The 22865-nt window shown below is 40.8% G+C and overlaps 1 protein-coding gene across 1 annotated transcript in view; it reads right to left on the bottom strand.

Annotated features, from left to right (window-relative positions):
* col5a1 (procollagen, type V, alpha 1) overlaps positions 1-22865 on the bottom strand; it is a 98514-nt gene that overhangs the window by 60786 nt on the left and 14863 nt on the right. Inside the window, exons 2-4 of the mRNA XM_044096178.1 lie at positions 15330-15497; positions 8901-9114; positions 7716-7878 (exon numbers count right to left, since the gene is read on the bottom strand). Coding sequence (XP_043952113.1) covers positions 7716-7878; positions 8901-9114; positions 15330-15497 — 545 coding nt within the window. The remainder of the gene's footprint in view (positions 1-7715; positions 7879-8900; positions 9115-15329; positions 15498-22865) is intronic.

The following is a 22865-nucleotide window of genomic DNA, read 5'->3' as shown; positions in this document are numbered from 1 at the left end:
GGATTTCTTTTTACCACACTTAGATGTTTTCCATCCATCCATCCATCCATTTTCTTACACCCTTCTTCCCTAAATGGGGTCGGGAGGGTTGCTGGTGTCTATCTCCAGCTGCGTTCCGGGCGAGAGGCGGGGTACACCCTGGACAGGTCGCCAGTCTGTCGCAGGGCAACACAAAGACATACAAGACAAACAACCATTCACACACACACTCACACCTAGGGAGAATTTAGAGAAACCAATTAACCTGACAGTCATGTTTTTGGACTGTGGGAGGAAGCCGGAGAACCCGGAGAGAACCCACCATGCACAGGGAGAACATGCAAACTCCATGCAGAAAGATCCCCGGCCGGGAATCGAACCCAGGACCTTCTTGCTGCAAGGCAACAGCTCTACCAACTGCGCCACTGTGCAGCCCATGTGTTCCATATATCTCAAACTATTTAGTTGCCTGTTGCGTTCTTTGGGCATTAAGATGCTGTATGTTCACCGATACTGTCTAACAAACCGTTTCATTCAGGGGACATTCAATAACAGAGGTGTATAATATTAACTAATTAGGTGACTTTTAGATTTTATTGAAGCGCATCAGAAAAATGATACATCTGTATCAACAATCACACTGACTATTTATTTAGTAATTTAGAAACTCCTGAAGGCAATGGGATTTTAAGAAACGGGTATGAGAGTGAAGGGGATGTATGTACGTACACACCACACTTTTCAGATTTTAAAAAAAGTGAAAACAATTCATGATTTTGCTTCCACTTATACACAAATCTGCGCTGGCCCATCACACATAATCCCACTGAAATACATCAAGGTCTGGAGTTGTAATGTAACTGAATGTGAAAAACGTCTTTTGCACTATGTGAGATATAGTGTGTCTCACGTAGTGCATCATACGAGTGTAGCATTAACTGAGCTTGAGTCTTTAATTAGTGTTGTCATGATCTGTCATTAGCCAGGCTGGTGTCTGACTGTAAGCAGGAACCTTACAGTGAATCTGCATCCAGCTGGGAGGAGCTGCAGTTCTCACATGGAGGCAGAGCGCTTCTCCAATTTATCCCCAAAACTTCACAACACCACTGACTGAACTTTACCAGTGAGAAAACTACACAGGGAGCATCCTATGGTTCTCAAAAGATTGATGTGATGTGATATTAGCACTATACTGTCTGAGTACAGTCATGAAACGCTGTCAGAACTGAACCCAAATCTTCAAACGGATCATCAGAATCAAAACCTCATCAAGCCAAGATCTTATGACAAAAATGAACCAGCATACGGTAGATGGAAAAGACAAGCTGACAATAGACATGTGATCTTATTTATTTCTTTATTTTTCTGTCTACATTTCAGTACTGTGATTCACCACACGTGAACTGAGCAGATGTGCCTGAAGTGATGTTTTATTCATCAGATGTTCACCGTTTTAATATTTTTAAATGTTCAACCAATTAGCCATATTTTAAGCCTGAATCCTGGTAATTATCTGAATGGCTTTCAGTCTTTCTCATCATAAAAATTCTGTTGTTAGGGTGTAACAACTTAAAGACGTCACATTTGCTGCACGGATGAACTCCTTTTGCAAAGACTTATAGAGGATGTATTTAGATTTTGCAGAAATCACCCGACACCAGCATCACTTAACCCCATGCCATGCTATGCAGACGCTCTTCTGCACTGATGAAGAAGGACTTACTTAGGTTTGGTGAGTACTTTCGTTTTTTATTTTCAGATTAATTCAGTTTTGTTTTTTTTTTGTCTGCTTGGAGGCTTCAGAAAACCAGTACAGCACACTGAACATGAATCCCAGGACGGTCAGGTGAGAACCAAGTATTTCAAAAAGGAAAAAATAAAAGCGAGACAGTGACAAAGATAATATCACAACAAAAAAACGTTCTCTGTTCTAACATGGTAAATTTTATAACCTATAACAAGTAAATACATTAACCGTACAGAAAGCTGGGGTGGATCATACGCGACACACACATGTTGAATGATAGGACTTGATGTTTCATTTATCTGTGTGTAGACAGATAAATGATGTATAGAACAACATAAAACACATTTTCAGACTTACCGACATTTGGAAAAACTATTGATAACAGCAACTTTACCCTTGTCTTCCAAATAACTACATTTCAGAACAAAGACCCAACAGTAAAGGAAACCAACATTGACTGACATGAAAAATGCTTAGACATAACTAAAGGTATGCAAAAAAAAAACAAAAAGGAAAAAAGGTTTCCACTAAGCCTTCAAACTGTGAAGATATCCATCTGATGAGATCTGGAATGCTCTGTGGGAGGCAAGCTCCAATATTCAGGGCCTAGCAGAAAGAGCTGTCTTGGTTTAAAATGGAAACTTACTGAAAGTAACCCAGATGGTCATAATGTTATGCCTTATATACATGCAGTGTAAACATTAAAGTAAATCTGCAATGCCAATAAACAGCTCTCCCACCCCTCCCATTTCTTTTAATGAAAGCAGGGACTTAAATAACAGCCACATTTTTGCACCAAACCTAGAAATGAACTCTCAGTCAGGGGATGAAATTCCCAGGTCTCTACAGGAGAAAAGCCATTATGCATGCATTACTCAGTGAGCTAACAGTTACTGAGGCTAAATGACCCCCAGCAGGCTTTATTCCATATAAATCTGGAGCCTTACTTCAGAAGAAGTGAAACTGCAAATTAATTAAAAAAAAAGAGAGAACTATAAGCCAGGAGAACACAAAGAAAGCTTAAATTACTCTCTCATCTTAGAAAGCCTGACACAAAGAGGTGCTAAGTAGGAATACCTGAAGAATATGAAGTCCAAAAACAATGGCTGGGGTTATTAGCAGAAGAAGGAAGAAAAGTCCCGAGGTAAAGATGAGGAAACAGGATGCGTAGCTCATCTGGCTGAAGCGATATAAAAACTTATTACGAGCATCAAGCTCATGTGTTGCACATTTTTTACTACTTTTTCCTGGCTCTTGCCACACTGCAAAGCCCCACAAGTTGCCTCAACCCAAAGCTTACACACTGGACTGCTCCCCCGCTCTTTTGGTATTGCTTTATCTGACTCACACACACAAAGTCTTTAACCTGCCATCATCTTAACCTCATCTTCTCGTCCCTATCACACTTTTCCAGCACATTTCTTAAACACATCACTTATAGATCATGAAACAGTCAATCGGAAGAGACAAAGGAAACCTCTGGATGATGTCATGTGGTACGCTCGCCGTTCCAAGACTGAAATCAGTGGGGAGAGACCTCCTCATTCTTTCCAGAGTATTACCCAAGGTTTTTGGCTCCTCTAACTGAATCTACTGTTCCAGCTTTGCTTTCATTCCTGAGCGCTCTCTTTAGTTTTCTTGACATCCGAAACCTCAAATTTCCTAAACGAGTCCGAAGGTTGCCTACTGATCAAGCATCAGTCTGATAGCCCACGGGTTCGCAAAGATGGAGGATGGAGGCCAGACGTGAACTGCAGTGTCTGCACAGCTCCACGTCAGCCAGGTTCAGGTTACCCTGACGATTACCTCCACGTGAGGTCAAGCGGTCCACTTGCGTTCCCCTCGGACCAAACGCAGTTACTCGTCAGAATTCTGCTGAGGACCCGGTAATGGGTGTTAAAATTATCCCAGGTTTTCTTAGGCACACGCGCTCAGAAACAAGTTAGCAGAGCAATCAGGTGACGCATTTTCTAAATGGACTCTGTCTAACAGACCACTTTCAAACAAGAACAGCACACGTTCTTGTATTGTATTTGTAAGTATTTATAGGGCCTAAATACTTAATTTGCAATGCCCTCCAGCAGCATTAAACCTTTTCACAATTTGCCAGGCTACTACCAATTCATTTTAGTGCCATTTTAAGTGACAAGTAAATTACAACCCCTATGGCTGTTCTATGAAGGCCTCAGAGGTTTGCTAGAGAACACTTTAGAAAAACAACATCATGAAGACCAGATAACACAGCAGACAGGTCAGGGATAAAATTGTGAAGAAGACTGAAGCAGAGTTATGACATGGCGGTGTTGGGAAGCGTGGTCTTCGTTTAGCTACCTGATTCAATACTTTGCCTCAGAGTATTTTGGAGTATGATTGTGCCAATTCTGTTCTAGATATGACTGTGTGTTTAGGGTTACAGTCTTGTTGGAAGGTCAACTTCTATCCTAGTGTTAAGTCCATCAATCCTGACCAGCATATTCATGCTGAGAAAATGCATCACCACACCATGATTGTGTCACTACCAGGTTTTACCAATATATGAAGCCTTTCATACAGAAATCAAAATGACTTGCAAAAAAAACCAGCAAATCTCACTTTCTTATAAAGATTCAAATTTGCATCGATAAGATTCTGCCACCTGAGCCGTAGAGCTCCGCTGCTCCTCCCGAGCTGCCGTCATGTCGGCCTATCTGTCCCATAAAATCCCAGCAAAACACATTCAAGTTTTCGGTTGCAGCGTGAAATAACAGCCTGCTCCCGTAAACACTTTAACACCGATTTAATCATCTTCCACTGGCACTGTCACACGCGCAGCATTCTTATGTAAGATGCTGGCAAAAAAAAAAAAGGAGAACATCCAGTGCTTGCAGCGGATAGACGGTCTTTCTGTTGCCACAATAACCTTGTTAGAGACCAAACCACAAACCACCTCAGTGTAAAAGTGCTACTTATCCCCTGACTGCTGTATATCAAAAAAAAAAAAAAGCACAGACTGCAGTAAAAACCTTGACAAGCAGTTAAATCATACCGTTCACTGTTACTCAACGATGTGACAGAGAAGACTTTATCTCCTCTCCCCTCTTTGATTTTTGTGGTTGATACAGCATTTAAAAGAGAGCAAACAATACTCTTTTTTTTTTTTTTTTTTAAATTTGAGGAAATTAACGTTTAATTTGATTTGTACTATAAAATCAAAACCATTTGTATGTCAGAGGTTTTGTACTCTGTCAATAGTCAACATGGTATCAGACTAAACAACAAAAAGGGAATTGGAGTAATGGGGAAAAAAGGCAGAGCAACCGGAGGACAGTTTGGAAACTATGTGGCATATTTTCCAGTTTCTGAACACACTGGAGCCTGTCCTGTCTGCCGACTGGCAGACGCACAGCAGGAGTCCTTTAAATATCTCTCCCAAACTATCTGCCGGCTCCCACAGTCGCTGCTGAGCTGTTACTGCAGCGCTGGCTGATGGCTGGCTGAGATTACGCTCTGTTTCCGTGCAACTTCGATTTCGAGTCAAAAATGCTGTCATTGGCAAAGACTAAAACAAAGAAAATTTTAATAAAACAAACAAAAAAAATGAAATCTGGAGGAAAATTGCTACTGAATAATCATAGCCAACTCAAGTACACAGCAATTATATCTGAACTGATGCCTCATTAGTACTAAAAGTACCTAATGTACAAAAAGTATTTGTGTAATGTAAAGATTGTGCTTCGTGTTTCCCTATTGTTCCATGAAAACAAGTAGCAAAACTATTTTTATAAAACATCATGAAGACAAACCAAGGTTTGAGAGAAAGTTGTGGAGAACTTTAAGGCACGATTAGATAGTAAGATTATCTCCCAAACATTAAGCATCTCACTAGCTAATCCAATATATAAAAAATTCACAAAGTATGGCACGGCTGCAAACCTACCAAGATGCGGCGGTACACATAACTGACACAACAGACAAGGAAACCATTAGTCAAAATGCCCATGGTAACTCTGGAAGAGCTCCACCTCATGTGGAGGACTACCTTCCACATTTCTGTCCCATGTGGAAGAGAGGCAAGAAATAACCGTTATTGAAAAAAAAAAAAAAGAGAAACAAAAAGGTTTTCCAGTCACAAACCAAAATGTCACTTTTGGACTGAAATGAGAAACAGTGCTGGTATCAGGAAACGACACCATCCCCAAAGTGAGACATGCTTGTGGCAGCCTCATGCAGGCAGAATGCTTTTCTCTAGCAGAAGCAGGGAAGCTAGTGACAAGGTAGAAAAACAATCATTTTGGTAGGGTGTGAGTGCTTGTAGGGATGGTGTTAATGGAGTTAATAGAAATATGGATGGAGCTAAATAAAACACAATCCTGCAAGAATATGGAAGAACATGCTATGCCTCACTTCCACTGAGCAGTACGATACGTCCAGTCCTCTATTTTATGGTCTGGTGTATTCAGGAAAGCGTTTCCACTGGTGGCTGGATCCCCAAACCCAAATGCCTAATGTAATGTCATGCTAATGTGACAATAAATGTGTTTAGTGCTTGTTGTGAGCGGTGATGTTTTTTCCTGTCCCTCAAATCAATGGACAGTGTTGCGTGGACCTACAACAGCAGAAGGCCCAGAAATGGTGCGGTACAGGTCAGTTGGGTGGGCTGCTTTTACAAAGGAAAAAGACAATGTTGGAAAAGCTTGACACTGAGGCGAGGTTTCACCTTCTGGCAGGATAACGGCCCAAAACAAACAACCAGGGAAACAATGGAATGGCTTCGGTCCAAGCACAGAGTGTTTGAATGATCTAGTTGAAAGTCGGTCTGAGAAAACCTAAAGTCGGACGCTAACAGACACTCTCTGTCGGCTCTACGCTGGACTGAAATCCCATGGCAGAGCTTTGAATAACAGAAAAGACAGACTGACTTTGGTTTTACATCCCACTATGTATCAGTGCCGCCCATTGACTGGCGGATGAACTCTAGGGACTGTAAAGGGAGGTGATGTCATATTTCTTCCGATCTATCTGTAGTCGCTGAGCAGCAGTGAGGTTAAAGGTCAGCAGGCTCAGCATCAGCCACATCCATCTGTTTCTGTTGGTAATTATTATCAAGGGCCTGAACTTCATGGACTAATCCCCCTTTAAACAAACGCAACTCTGAAGGGACAAAGACAACACTTGTACTCGCTGGATTTTCGCGTCCGTCCCTCACAGAGGTCACGCTTAAGTACCCATCACAAAAGCTGGTTATAGAAAGTATCCGTAGTATTCAAGTGACATAATGGTGTATCAGTGTAACATAATCGCCAAAAGACTTCCTGTCACCCGTCAGAATGCAATAAATCCAACAATATTTTGTTCATTGACTCTATGTGAACAAAAGGAGCATTAAAGAATAAGAAGCGTGTGTCCGCATGTTAAACAAAAAAACTGACAGAAATCCTGCAGCTTGTCAAGACTGGAAAACTCCAGCAGATAGCTAACAGCAGCAACACGGGACATCCAACCAGCAAACATACACAGCACGTTTGGAAACGGAGCAGAATTACGGGAATCAGAGCTCATTTGTGGACAGTGTGGAACATCAGGCAGCCTAAAATTAAGCGTGATTTGTGATTCTGGGTGCCTGAGTATTAGTGGGTGGCAGAGGTCGGTGGGGTTCTGCGGGCCAAATCTGCACATCTTCAAGAGGATGTGGCCGCCACCACAATCCCTTATTTTATACTGCATGTAAAGAGGGATGGGCACTGAGGTTGACCACTGCTCAGACCACAGCCGTAAATGTCTATATGGACGTTAAAATGGAGATTTTGCTTTGCTTTTATCTGATTTACTAAAAGACGTCAAGTCAAAGCACAACTAAAGTTTTAGTGCCCTACATAAAGGACACTCCACTTATAGCCATGCTTCACCAAACAATACAGCCATTCTTCCCCTTACACATTTTTTTTTTCTGGTCTCAAATGTATAAATACGTTCACCATATAGAGTGGGAAATAAGAGACGTATGGCCTACCTCAAAGACTTCTTCATCAAGTATTCTAGTTCCAAACACTATAATTCCTTTGGTATCAATGATGGGGTTGGGGCTTCGAAGCAGCTTCTGGTTGATCTTCTTTTTACAGTCCAGAATGAGGGTGATGGTCTGTTGGTACACGCTGATTGCCACTCGATGCCACCTGGCAACAAGAGGTGATGTTAGTTCACACACTTGCAGGATAACGTGCAACCCCGGGGCGAGGCCCTGAGAGGCCTGGACTGCGTTGAAATCCAAAAGTATGCTGTTATGTTGGTTCAGATGGATACAGGTACAAGTCATTATGATGTATAAAAAAAAAATCTGACAAATGCAGAAAATAAAAATAAAAGGCCGCCATATCTATAGATTACATACAAATTAAGTCATGAAATGGGAGCAGCTCCAGTCCATTACTAGTATCACAACAGAAAATGACTCAATTCTATCTATCAGATTACCTGGTAATTACCATTATATAGTTTCACTTCTATACACAAAATCTTAAACTTCTACCTTATTGAGCTGCTGTACGTTGCTTCCATTCATAACTAGTTTGAGACCGTTTACATTAGAATGACTTAATGAGCTGCAGTTGGTGAGGCTAACTAGATGCTAACCACTAACAGAACGTGTTGAAAGGGGTTTTAAAGAAGTTTATCAACAAACACAAAAGTTATTTCCCTTCAGCTCATGAATAATTAATGTACAAAAGGCTTGTTAAGATGAATAATTTGAGACCATTAATAACAGATAGGCTTATTAAGCTGCAGTTAGTGACTCTAAAGGGGCTAATAATGCTAAAACGTTGATGAAACCGCTCTAAAAACGCTTTTCAACAAATAGAAGTTATTTCCCCTCAACTCGTGAATAACTGTCTGAAGTATTTTCTAAGTTAGAGAGAAACATGGTTGTTTTGTTGATTAATGTAAGAACTCTCCATATAACTTTACCAACATTTCACACTCCACAAAGTTCAGCCTGTTACTCAGTTTTAGCAAAAAAAAAAAAAAAAAAAAAAAGTATATACACATGAAAGTATCATTCTGATGCTTTGGTATGTTATTATCAATCTCGTGAATATAAATGCAAATGATTTAAGTAAAAGCAGAAAGAAATAATTTCTCGTAAAAGATAACCCCACATTTTTTGGGGGTTAAAAGAGCGACAGACTGATGCACCTACTTTCCATCAGCCAGGTTGACTCCTCTGAAGAGCGGGTAGTCCTCTGGGCTGGGTTTGCCTGTTTGGTCCTCGTAAAGGAATACGGGGGATCGGCCCACTTCCAGTCCGAGCTGCTGGATGCCCTGCTCATTGTACACGGACAGCAGGAAGGACTGGCTGCCCTTCTTGGGTTTTACTGTGGCCAAGATGGAGAAATCCTCAGGGAAGGCATCACCTGACAGAACGGGCGGCGAGTTGGACACAAACAGAGACGAGTCAGAGAGTTACGAGCAGCAGGAACGAGAAGAATGCGATACATCTTCTGGCTTGAAAAGTCATTGTAGTATTATATCAGTAGACAGATTTATTGTCATGAGGACAAATAATATTGTTATTGTCACTTAAACAGAGAGGGATTGAGAAACTGAGAAACTATTAAGGTGGGCTTTGCGCGGCAAAAGGCAACAAGTGCGATGTGAAGAGTGCCAAGAGTGCAAACGGATAGGATTAATCTGAGAGTGGTGGCTGGCAGAACAGAGTCTGTTCAGAGAGGAATGGGGGGGGAAGTGCAAGGTTAGAAAGAGAAATACAAAGTGGATCACTTCCAGTACAACGCAGGGTGAAGAGCGTTAATGACAAAAACATCTGGTCCTGAGAGACTTTGTGAAGCCATCCCTCAAAATCCTCCTCCCCACTTTTTCCCTCCCGTCCCCAAGCCGATGCATCCAACAGACACGGAGACCCCAAATTTTTACAGGAGAGATTCTTAATGACACATTTATTTGGAAATGGAAATACCAACAGCCTATTGGTATGCGATCGCATGAAAGATATGAAAACGATCCGTTAGCCTCCATCTGCATAGTTCCACTGTGGAGCCTCAACTATTTCTGCAATTCTGCCAAAGTATGGGGCCCACATCTGCCAGACAAATTCTCTCCTAGTAGGGTGCACTCAGCACCGCATGAAAAAAATCCTTCAGAAGAAAGAACTGCTTCAACTATGTGGCTTTGTGCTATAAGACTTCTGATCTTTTAGCTTCAAAAAGATTAAAGTGAAGTGCTGACATGGCCGGTGCCCAGATGCCATCTAGTAATATGACTTCATCTAGTCATAAAAGTTTAAGTCTTATGTTTTATACCTTGCTGCTGTTTGAGACTCTTATTTTGAAGTAGGAAAGGAAGCAGCTCATGAGTTGTGTGTGTTGACACAGTAGAAAGAAAGAAAGAATAATTAACTACAAATGAATTGGACAGTTTTTAAGAAGCTGGTTGGGTTCTGAAGAAAACACAACTAACCAACTAAGAGTAAGTAACTAATTAAGTTAAAGCACTATTTGCACTATTTACCTGCTTTTTGACAAGTATAAACATTTTTGATCCTCTGCACCAAGACTGATTAAGCCTGAACTGAATCTGTAAAACACATTTTAAGGCTTATAAAACCTATATTATAATTGGAAAAACAGGATTTTATTTTTTATTTTTTGGCATTCGAACAGCCTTAGAATTACTCAAGCATAAAAAAAAGCACCAGTTAAATTGACCAATTAAGCCACGACTGGATTGTTCACTGATGACAGATACTTTTGAGTTCTGAGAGCTGTAATTTTGAAAACCAAAAGAATTGTGGATTTTTAGCGACAATCTAGTATTGTCCATTGGCTGTGCAACATTGCTACAAAAAATTTAAAATTAAAGTGATAACTGCTATGTTTAATATAAGCAAAGAGTGCACTCAGTCTCCACTAGCAATCTCTCAAATACTCTTATAAAGCCATCAGTTGCAGGCTGGGAACAGGCTTGAAAAATGTTAAAGTGATAGTTATGTATGGTGGAAGAAAAGGTGCCACAGGAAGAGTAGGGTGTGGAAACCCCAGCTTAGGCTGAGAAAGAGAAGAAAAGCTCAGAGAGCCAAATTTGTAACGGTCACCCTTCTTGCTTCATTCCTTATCTCTATCATCTCCCTCCTTTTGTCAGCAGCTGGATGTCTGTCTGCCTTCCTGCCTCGTCTTCCTGCCTCTTTCCCACCGTATTAACGCTAAGCATCAGACCGCATCATGAGGACGCCACATGCCTTGGCAGCGTCCTCGCTCAGGAATTCTGCTCGGAATCACATGAGAAAGGCTGCTATAATTGACAGACGTTGAACCGCGATGAGAAAGAGCAAGACGAGGACGAGACAGAAAGAGGTGGAAGGGGGATACATGTCACAGCTAAGCCCTAGGATGTGAAAAGAAAGGCTTAGCTCAGCAGGTTCTGTTTAGTTAAAAGTCGCAGTGCTTCTCCGACAATTGCTGCTACGCACTGCCAGTCAGCAGGCTTGAAGATGGTCCGTCTCAAAGTTGCAAAGAACACCTGTTTGGTATGGGAAGCTCTTTTTTTTTTTTTAGAAGAAGAAGCTTAAAAAAAAGCATCACCTTTTTTTAAGCTGGGCTGGGCTTTTAAACCCTGGGTATTAAATCCCAGGGTTTAAAAAAAGAGAGAAGAAAAGTAAATTGAAGCGGAAACCAAACGGTCTCATTTGGACCCAGGTGAAAATGGAGAGTGTTTTGTATTAATGCCTCATCCTGTCATTTTATTAAGTATCCAATCCCCTGAAACAACCTCCAACGGGATCAAGACAGTCGAGAAGCACAGAAAACTAAAGCTGCAGAATAAAAGAACCACTATACAAAACTTGTTACCAGATACAGACTAAAAAATACTTTCAAAAGCTGTTTTTTTTTTTTTTATCTTTCTGGAAATTGACTACTTAAACTACTGCATTGGAGATTGCTTTCTTCTCATTTCATGTGTGTGTTTTATGTGTGCTCAGTGTATGCTGACACGCAGTAATATGGTGCCAGACGTCCACAGAGTTTACACTGGCACCACCACTACCCCGTTCCAGGCCAGAAAAAGATTAAGAAAAGGCAGAAACCCAGGAAGAGGCGCTCACACGGGAGCAATTTGATATTTTCTCTGCGATGGAATAACCAAATTAATTTTCTTGCTAAAACTCAGCACAGTATCTTGGACTTAATGCAGCTAGAATTTCTGCTGGTGGGTCTCGTTAAGAGGTGCACCATCAACCCGTGTGTATAAAGGCAGGTAAATGAGGTATACCTGCGTCCAGTGATTTGTATATTCGGTCTCACTTGTGAACAAATCTGGTTTTATGTAAGACACATGAGCATTCTGCAACCCCCGACTTTGGAGCAGAGACCTCAAATTGTAAGCACTCTGATAGGAAACACCTACTCATCTAATTTTTGCCCAAAGTGATCATTTAATCAGTCAAAGTAACCTGAGCCAAAGTTTATCTTGACAGCATGCATAGTGAGGAGGAGGATGAGTAAGGTAAACAAAACTTAAATCACACTGTTAGAGGACTGCAGCAATGAGAGGCCCCATAGGGATCCTTAGAGTTTTAAGCGCGTCGTTTTCAAAGTGTGCCAATACTTGCTGAGTGTAAAAACAACCTCAAATTATCAAATCGTCCAAATACCCTCTTTGAGCTAGAAGTCAACTGACTGACGTTTTGTAGTATAATTAGGATTGGACTGTATGAAAATGAACCTGAAACCCACAAAAGGACTGAACTGTGTTTAAAAGATGCTTTCGATGACAATGTGGCCTGCACTAAAGGCAAAATAGAGAGCACCTTACCTCATAGGCCAAAACGAAAGTCATCATTTCCATCTCAGCATGATAGTTTTATTAAAAATGCAGCATCTGGCTACGTCTTCTCTTTTGGCAATGAAAGAACCCACTTGCAGTTTCTTAATAACCCCTTTAGCACAACATCCTAGTGTCCTCCTCAGACATTTTCCTGCATTATACTTAAAGGATAATCAATTATATGTCTGCCATATAATTGATGAGCCTAAATAGTAATTGTATAATTAGCCAACATTTAGCGCAGCTGCAACAGATCTTTGCAGTATTGATGTTGCAGCAATTGATACTGTGATAACAATAGGTTTTAGGAATAGCAATGCAATTACTCCTGTTATGATCAGTAACTTATATTTCCTGACACTATATATATTTTCCAAACCTTTCGATAACCAACATCATGCTGCACTGTGTACTGCACGGTGTAGCACCACTATCACTGTCCAAAACCTTCCTGTGCCCCTCCATATAGTACATTGTGCTTCCCTAATGATTTAAATCAAATACTGTGCAGTCTTACTCAAGATACAAACTATAAATAAGCAGTTTTGAATTGATCTGGTTATGAGCTTTAGCCTTATAATTTACTATTTTGTCCCAAAATATCAATTTAATGGATACCAGCAACACCACGTTATGATTCCTATCCATTAGATGACTCAATCCTACTGTTTTCGGTCCTGATTTAGGATTTATGGGACCATCTTTCAGAAATAGTTCAGACCAAATCTGAACATGCTAAATTACCCTTCATTTGATTCTAAGAAAAGGCAAAAGCAGCTGTTCGTTGGCTGCCATGCATTCTCTCCAGGCTGTTCCTCTTTTTCTTTTTTTTTTGCCACTTATGATTGAAGTAATAAAGGTGAGAAAGGTCTCCGGTGTTTTAAGAGCCTCTGTGGTTTTAGATGATTCATCTCTTCCACATGTTTGCCTAATGATTGCATGTCTGCACTTGCTCTTTTCCAACACATCATCGCAGTCTGTCTGTGGTTACTGGGTCACAGCCTGGTGTGTTCCCAATCAAAGCTGGTTTTTATTTTATCATCTGAACAAAAGCAGGATGTTTGCATGTCTTCATTTATTTATTTATTTATATTTTTTTTGCCACAATTTTATTTGTAACCTTTCAGAGTGAGAGGATACCATGCAGATTATTAAAGCAAACAGTTCTCTGAGCCAGAGTAATAACTAGCAAAGAAGAGAGGGGGGTGGAATAATGGATAAAATGATGTCAGAAGTTTAGCTGCCTTCTGGAATATATTAGCAAACATTCTCGTAAGGAAGAGGCGAGACAGGGGCCACATCACAAACACAGACACTAGATTTTAAATCCTGCAAGCCACAGACAGCTAGTTAGTCTTTTTGCACCTAAAGACTATGAGGTGCCTGGTTAAAACCCCTCTCCACATGGTTTGCTTTTTGTGGGCCGTTATTTCGGGTCTTCCAACGCAGCACATGTGTAATTATAGCAATGAGTGTCTAAACAAAAACCCATAAGGGGCTCCACTGTCATAGAGCATCAAAGTGAAAAGGCATTTGTTTGATTGGAGAGCATGTAAAGGCACGCATGCCGCAGAAGCCTCGTGGCTCAACGTTAAGCCCGAAGAAAGAGTCTCTCACGAATCAAAGGGCCAGCTTAGCCTCTGACAGAGCCGTGACCGGGGATGTCTTCCAGGGGTCCGAGCTTTTATCGGAGCTAGGCTCAGCCTAACCGCAGTGGCTTCTCAGAGTTCAGCAAAGTCTTGCTAGATGGAGATGCGTTGAAAACAAAAGAGGTGTGTGTGAGGGTGGGGGGGACGCGAGGCAAAAGGAGTCCTGGAGAAATGAAAAGGAGGAGAAATTATGATGCTTGAGGGGGTAAAAGACAGGCGAAGGGAAAAGGGAGGAGAGAAAGGAAAGTAAGTCTGCAGAGCGCCCCACAGCAGCCAGTGCTAAGCCACGTCAGCACGGCGGAACAAGGCAAAAGTGGAACCCCCACTACCCTCAACAGCCCACCCATTTCCCTCTCTCCTCTCTCCTTCTCCTGCTTTCACCGCTTTCCCACTGTCCGGACTCCTCCTACAACATGGAATATTACCGTAAAAGAGCGGATCCAATTCATCTGCTGTCGCATTTCTAGGGAAAAGAAACCATTACCTTCCAATAAAAAGGCAGCAGGATTTACAATCGAATGCAGGATTTCAGTTAATTGTACAAATTTAAGTGAATTAAACTAATAACAGATTGTTATATAAATGGTGGAGAGTGATAACTGTTTTTAGAAATGTTTTGCCCTAAAGCAGACTGACGAGGCTTGCAAAAATTTCTAGCTTAACTGGCCCTGATCAGTGATAGGATTCATACTGACTGAGGTTGACTGTCTGTTAGACATTTGATCACTGAGGTAAGGATCTACTGACTCTAAAAGGAACGAACACAGAAACTGATGTTTCCAGCTAATACTGCTAACCACACCTACACCTCAGATGTTACAACCAGTTTAATATGTCAGCTCTGCAATCATCTTTGGTTTTATTTTATAAATAAATCCAGTTTATCTGCAGTGCTGTGTAACACCGACTGCTCTCTTTTTTAATAATATGAGGTGCCTCCGCCCTCATTTTTTCTCAATGTAAATAAATATTCTTCTCAACATAGAGGTGCCTTACGACTCTTATATTCTCACAATCAATGGAAAAATTGCTTAGAAATTGACAGAACCAAAAACAACAACAACAAAAAAACCAGTCAAGAGAGCCATAATAAATGGCTACTTGAGCTGTGCGCTCTGTGCTTTGACTGAGACACTCACCTGGGTAAAGCTGTTTGGTGGGGGCACTGAGCTGGGCGTCTTTGGATACTTTGTACGCCACATCAGGTCCTTGTGTCGACCTCCGATGTGAGCAGAAACCCGTTGTTTTTGTAACACCCTCAGGTAAATTGTGAAAATCTAAAATCTTCAAGAGGTCTGCTGGTTCCGCTGCGAAGAAGAAAACAGACATACAAAAAAGATATTAAGGGTTTATCATGCAGTATTTCCCACATTACTTACTCAGAGACTTGCAGTAGTTTTATGGGGCCTTAAATAGAATTTGGGCAAACGAACACCTCCTTTCAATTAAATTTGTTCAAACTTTCTGCATTTTCCATCTTGTGTAACAAGCATAGCTTATGACACCAAAAATAATTTAATCAGAAAATAATTTCATTCACTAATTGGCTGCATAACTGTTTATTATTATATAATTTTTCTACTAAAAGTATCTTAAATGAATTGGAAGCAAGTACAGTGGGCAAGGAAGCTAGCTGGCTGCTCGGTTTGCGTATACTTTGGGCTGACGCCAGAGTCAATGTGTTCCAAAAATACCTGCATCTAAACTAAAGTTAAATTATATGTATTTCATTCTTTATTTTCAGCGTCCCGCTGACTCAGACAAGAGTTGGTTGCTCAGCAGAACAATTCACATTTGGGAAAATTTATGTTTTCCCATTTAGGCACAAAACAGAGATGTGCCCATTTATAGATTCCAATGATCATGGGTTGAAGCCACACAGAAAAACCCACGCTTCCAACCATTTCGCTTGCAAAGTCCACCGCTTGCCTCTCTCCGACCACAACCGTGCAATTAGCACACTCTCGAGCCGGTCGCCTTGGCTGTGACCGGGTCACCGCAGGAGTTCGCTGGGTCAGGACAATGTGACATGGAGATTGACCCTGCACCGCAACCGTCATGTGCCAAAACCGCCCAGGACACACAGCTGTTCACGCAGCCAGAAGCAACACGATGACGTACACCAGTAGCAAGTTTTTTCAGAGACATGTGCCGGGACGGACACTTGGTCATCTGGAGGAACTTGGACAAACCTCACAAGGGGAGATTTAATTTGTGCCACAAATTAAAACTTAAACAGAAACAAAAGCAAAAGAATATGGCGCTCATATTAGCTTTTGAAAGCGCATGCAACTTGATGTTTTGAGACTAAGATGGATGTTTTTCCACCTTTAACGTTACACTCATCCTGCAAATTTACAGTGAACACGTTGTTCAAGCGTGCCCATCGACATTCCACATCATGAACTTATAATATTTGCCGATGCTCCAAATGTATCAAGTTAAGGTCTTCGCACCTTAACGTATCGGTTCGATTGGAAACAAAAGTTGCAACATTTGTTACATTTTCAGTTGGTGCAATTCACTTTCACACTGCACTGCATCAAACAAACTAAACCCTTAAAATAAAAAACATTCCCATCTCGCCTGTGGCGGCGCCGCACCAAGATCTACTGAAGGAAACAGCACAAAAGCCTCTGAAAGAGTCACGGGCGCAACTTCCTTCTTCAAGAAATGTTAACAAAAACGGAGTGGCATCAGATTGGAGCAGCTGTAGGATTTTCACTTTCATTTCTCCTACCAGCGCTAGACTCCTCTCTCTTGTTTTGGCTGTATTTACCCAGAATGCCCTGCACTGTGGTCTGCTTCCTGCTTTTGGAGGTTGACAGTTTGGAGTTGGACTCCACATTCACACCTCCATGAACGAATGAATCTTTCTAGGCAAACAAACTAGAGTTGGATTAAAGCGGACTAAACAGGGCTGGTGTGAACACACCCTAAGAACATCTTCTGTCCTCTCCCCTCTTCAAATCAAATATATTTTCTGTCAGATTCAGATATGGACTTCGGCTCAACTTTTCAACAGCCAGGACGTTTTGGAAACTGTTGTAGCTCCTTCAGTGTTACTCCATTCCTCCTAAAAACCTCCAGGACTAATTCCCATCCTGTGTTTATGTCCATTTTCGGTTTAAAAAAAAAATCTATGATGTTAGAAATGAAATTAAGAACGCCGTAATTAGTTCCCACAAAAGTATTAGTTTTGGAAATGGGTTTGCAAATGTATACGGCCATGTTATCGCAGCGTTTTATTTTGCACATGTACACTTTCTCACATGCGACATCTTAGCCGACCGTAGCTACAAGTTGAAACTGCAAAAAGCACAAATTGTTCAAAAAGTCAACTTGTAACAGAAACAACCACTTAAAACTAAATAGGTCATTAAAAACATCAAATGACGATCGAGCACAATTCAGCTGAGCTTCAAAGCCGCCCGCAGAGACCTGTAACAACCTCCAGCTGGATGTGGTTATGAGTGACTAACATGCAGCAGAAATCAATAAAAAAAACATCCTCAAACAGAGGTTTCCATTGAGAAACAGTTAAGCTGCACATGTTATCCTACAGCTGTGCAGTGGTGTAAATAAACGTCTTTACGCACCTCCTGAAGCATTTTCACGTTTTCTACTCTGTCAAACCAAAAGCTCAATGAAGAGTTTTATGCACATCTTTACAAAAAAATAAGTAAATAAAACAGCAAAACTGAAAAATCAAGGATTGTCGTTTTTGCTGGGAACAGAAATGTAGAATGAAAAAACTTGACCTGAACTTAATAAGCATTTTTCTAAATCAGATCCAAGCAACGCATTGGAGGTAATGATAGGCACAAGAACAGGAGTTTGTGATGGCAACTCAACTAATCAAATGAAGCACCCCACCCTCCAATTTAAAAGCTCACCTACGTCTCTGCCTCTATGCTGCACAAGGTACCAATAATCGCACTCCTGTCTGGGAATCCGACACATTTGCACTGCTTTTGAGTAGAAGAAGGGTCTAAACAGAAAGACCAATTTATCTGTCGTCAGCTCTCAATGAACAGAGGGATAGAAAACCACCCAGCAGCCACAAAATGTCCATCATCCACCATGAAAGGGGCGCTTGATTAAGCGAGGCTAACTCTCAGACCTCCGCAGCGCAGTAATAAAGGCGCATGTTACACTGTTATCTGATGGGAAACATTCCCTCATCCATCCATCTTTATTCGGTTTGCCCACAGGGCCACTATTTCTGTTTAGAAGCTTATTCAGAAGCTGGACTCGGTTCCAGACACATCACGTAGCATTTCTGTGAAGTTCTGAGCATTTGAGGTTCCACAATCCAGCTTGGGCAAATGCAGAAAAAACATCACCATCACCCGCATAAAGATGCCACATTTCAATAAAGGCTCTGCAAGAATGACGCGGACAGAGACAGCTGTAAGGATAATATAGATAATTGGTAGTCATCGCACAAAATCCTGCCAAAATAAACAGGGGTGGGCAATGTGGAATTAAAATTTTATCACAATATTTTGTGGCACTATGATAAAAGTGAACAAAAAAAAAAAAAAAGATTTAAAAAAAATTTATCTAACTTTATGTTGTGACTGAATATCAAGGCAATCAAATACTGTTCCTGAAAAACATACTCATTTGAGGTAATCTTCATCAGGACACCTCTCATGTAAAGACTTGTGATTTCTATTCCCAAACTGAACACAGTAGTTCTATTAGTCATATTCTCAATTTATTGATATTTATAAATGTTCTCATGGAGCAAGCGGTGCTAAAAAAAAATAATAATAATTTAAAAAATAGCAATAATGAGAACTAAACTTCTGGGATTTATAAACATAATAAATTGGAATTTATTGTGCCAGCAATAAATCTAATTTCTTATCATAGTAGAAAATATTCATGAAAAAGGATTTGATGCATATCCCCCGGCCCCTAATGCAACTTTGTCAGGTAATGTAAGTATAAGCTAATGTATAGTCAAATTAGACCTTGCTCTATCTACGTTGGAGACTCTTATTTTGAAGTGAGAAAGGAAGTGGTTCTGTAGTGCTCACCAAGAAGGACGCTAGGTCAGCTGAAAACATTTGGCTCCATTTTGAACTTATATTTGGCAGTATTTGGGAGAATTATAAAAGTAATCAGCGCTACACTGAATAACTATTTCAAAAACAGTCTGCACGTATGGACCATTTAGTCCATTTATGAAACAAAAACATTTTAACACATTTTTTGGCCACCTTGGAACAAAATAAACATGAAATATAGGTGAAAATCAAAACATAGGGATGGTTTACTTGCTAAAACAGATGGATAAAGGTTTATAGCTCTCTCAAGAACCCAATCTTCTAGGGCACAATAATATTAGTTAAGCATGAAACTGTGATATTGTCGAATATTACAAAGGAGATACATCATCCTTTCTTTTTTTACCCATTATTATGACAACCCTAAAACTTTCCTCAAACTTCATTATCTAAGGCCACTAAGATCTCTATCATGTATGGGCTTAAAGAGAGACTGAAACTCAGTCTAACTGGCCAAATATTTTATTAGCATTGACTCAGAATTACAATTTCTTGCATTCATTTTGTGAGTTGAATGTATTACTTTCCAGTTGGTTCATAGCCAACAGAATAACTATATATAATATTATTATGACATTCTTGCTGTCGACGCTGGACTATGATTTAAGTTTGATTTTTCTTTTTCAGCTGAGCTGCGCACACTTTATAGGAACCAAATGCCTGCAGCTCCAAAATAGGAACACTATAAGAAGCAACTAAAACCTTTTCAATAAGATACAGTGTCTTCAAACTCCCCATAAACGTCAGAGCAGTCTGCCTCGACCCAGCAGTATCTCTCTGTCACTGGCCAACATCCAGCAGAACAGTATCCCGCTTCAAACAGATCAACCAATGATTTGTAGTTGCACCGAGGCCCCTACAAGGCCTGGACAGAGCTGGCTTACCGTGACAGTGACCACGGTCGCTCTAAATTATGGAGCTTAAAGGTGGTCAAATTAAAGACAAAATACAGAATTCCACTCTGATAGAAAGTCCGTAGTCATAACCATTCGGTCAAAGGCTCCATTTTCATTCTATGCTCACATGTCGCCTCTGTTACCAACACTGTCCCCATCTCCTTATTTGGATGCAGACTTGCTTTAGGCCTCTCCACTGAGAGGTTGAAAGCCTCCTGTTCATCTCCAATTCACAAGAGTTTCATGAGCTTCCATTTAAATAAACAACGCTGTCATATATTTGGGGCCTGCCCATAGCAATGCATAAGGAGAGCAGTGACTGACTTGCGAAGCAAGTCAGTCACTGCCTCCATGCATTGCATGGCAGGCACCTATTGTTCTACACCCAATAGAATGTTTCTTTTATTTATTTATTATTCTTCCGTTACCGTTAATGCGGCTGCATCGTACGCTCGAGCCCACCCACAAACGTGGTATCAAACCGTGCGGCTCGTTCCCGGGAGGGGAGCTATTACTTTTGGTGGGCTTTGGAGTTACCATGGCGACGTAAAAAGCAAAAAACGACCCCAAAATCACTAACGAGCTCACCAGGTGCATCTCTCGTCGTCAAGGGGACGAGGCAACCAGTAAATCCTGAAAATACCCTATTTTGAGGATTTTCTGTCATAAATCATAACTTTATGTAGAAACGCCATTCAAACTTCATTTTGTAGATCGTCCGTGATCTCTTTTAAAGTGAAGACAACGCGTCAATATGTATTATGGTTTGTCCACAACTTCTTTCTAAGCGACCCAAAGTTTTTGATTTTTGGAAAAATCAGAGTGTGAAGGCCGCTCCGCTAGAGTGAGAGTCAGAGCGACATTTTGACCCCAAATCATTTTTTAACTCGCCCTCACGCTCACAAATATTGCATGATTGGTATCAAACTTGGTCATGACATTGATCGCGTGCCTGCTCCGGTCAAATGTTTTCAAAAATTATCTAAGCGCTTACAGTTTTCTCTCCAGGTGCTTCAGAGCAAAGTCATGCGCCAGGGTAGCAGACAGATCTCACTGATTCACTTCCATGTATTTCTGAAAAATTTCAGACCTTGGCACACACTTTTTTATCTCATTGCTGTTAATACTGTGAGTGAGGTAGAGATATGAATGGCGGGACTATGTGAGGCGACAAATAGCCCTCTCATATGCTTCAAGCGGTTTTCGAATATGTATTACGGTTCCCGAACGGGAAACAGTTTTTGCAATGCTTTTTTAGTCAAACTGGCTGGCTCAAACAGAGAATTGTCTCCCCTGGATGTCTCACTCACAGCTGGCAGAGAGGATTATTTACCATGGCAGAACCCAGAGCAGGGAGATGCTGAGGACTACAAATCGCATCACTGTAGTTGAACTACTAGTTCAGTTAAAACAGAGGAGGACTGAGCTGGCCTTTAGAAAAACTTGCTGCTATGGGCTGTATATAACTAATTTAACCCTGTCACTGTTACACATGGGATGAGTTTGGCCCTTTGAAATGAAGCTTACTGAAAATTTCAAAATAAAAGCCCTTGAAAATTTTTACATCAGGTCATTGCTTTTTTGAGCGTTATATGACTGATTTAATCCAATGACTGTTACACATGGGATGACTTTGACCCTTTCAAATGAAGCTTAACAAAAATTTCAAAATAAAAGCCTTGGGAATTTTTACATCATGTAATTGCTCTTTTTGGCTTTATGTGACTGGTTTATCCAAAGCACTCTTACACATTGGATTAGTGTGGGCATTTAATATGAAGCTTACTGCAAATTTCAAAATAAAAGCCTCAAAATGCCCCTCTGGACAGTGCACCGCCAGAGGCGGTGCAGTGATATCATTCTGCATTATCTGTTTATCGAAGGTTAGGGAACTGCCTTGCGCAGCAAGGCAGTTCATTAGCATTAGCCTTTTAGCTTAAATAAGCTATTTTCTATTTTTCAGACTTATTAGCCATGTTTAGTATACTTAATGGAGTAAGTAAATGACAGTAAACATTCTAATGATACCCCACATGCTACTGAAAGTATTTATGCTTACATTAGCATATTTGCTCATTTTAGCTAATACACTTACTTTATCATACTGAATGTTGCATGTCCAGCTTACTTAACATTCTTGTGATTCTCCACATGCTATTGATTACATTGCAGCTTTCTTTAGCATTGATGCTAATTCTTAGCATCAGAACGCTGGGTCCAAACCGACGGGCACACTTTGGCAGGCCCCAGTTAAATTTCTTCAGGAATTTTCTAGTTGGAAAATGCTCTTCTAATGTTACAGTTGTCTGCATTTGAACGAAACCAATCAAACATGATCAGCCAAGATCGTCCACAGCCACATTTGTTGGTTTGTAGGTTATAACAGAACACCAATCCTGATAACTCACTTGGTAACTGAATACAGTTTACAGTGATCCCTCGCCACTTCGCGGTTCACTTATCGCGGATTCGCTATTTCGCGGATTTTCATAATGCATTTTTTTTTTTTTTTTTTGGTGCATTGTGCTCTGCATTCTGATTCGCTAAAAACTCACTCCCGCTTCTTGTATCAAAACATGCTACGAATTACTGGAAGGACTAACGCTTGGTCGCTTAGCAACCATGGTGCGAATGGCCACTGAACTTAAGCGAGTAGCTGAGGAATGGGACCCTTTGATGAGCCGTTCATTACAGTTCTCCA

Source organism: Gambusia affinis, linkage group LG17 (assembly GCF_019740435.1).
Source record: "Gambusia affinis linkage group LG17, SWU_Gaff_1.0, whole genome shotgun sequence".
NCBI lineage: Eukaryota > Metazoa > Chordata > Actinopteri > Cyprinodontiformes > Poeciliidae > Gambusia > Gambusia affinis.
The sequence above is the reverse complement of the archived record's forward strand: the minus strand, read 5'-3'. Positions and strand labels throughout refer to the sequence as shown.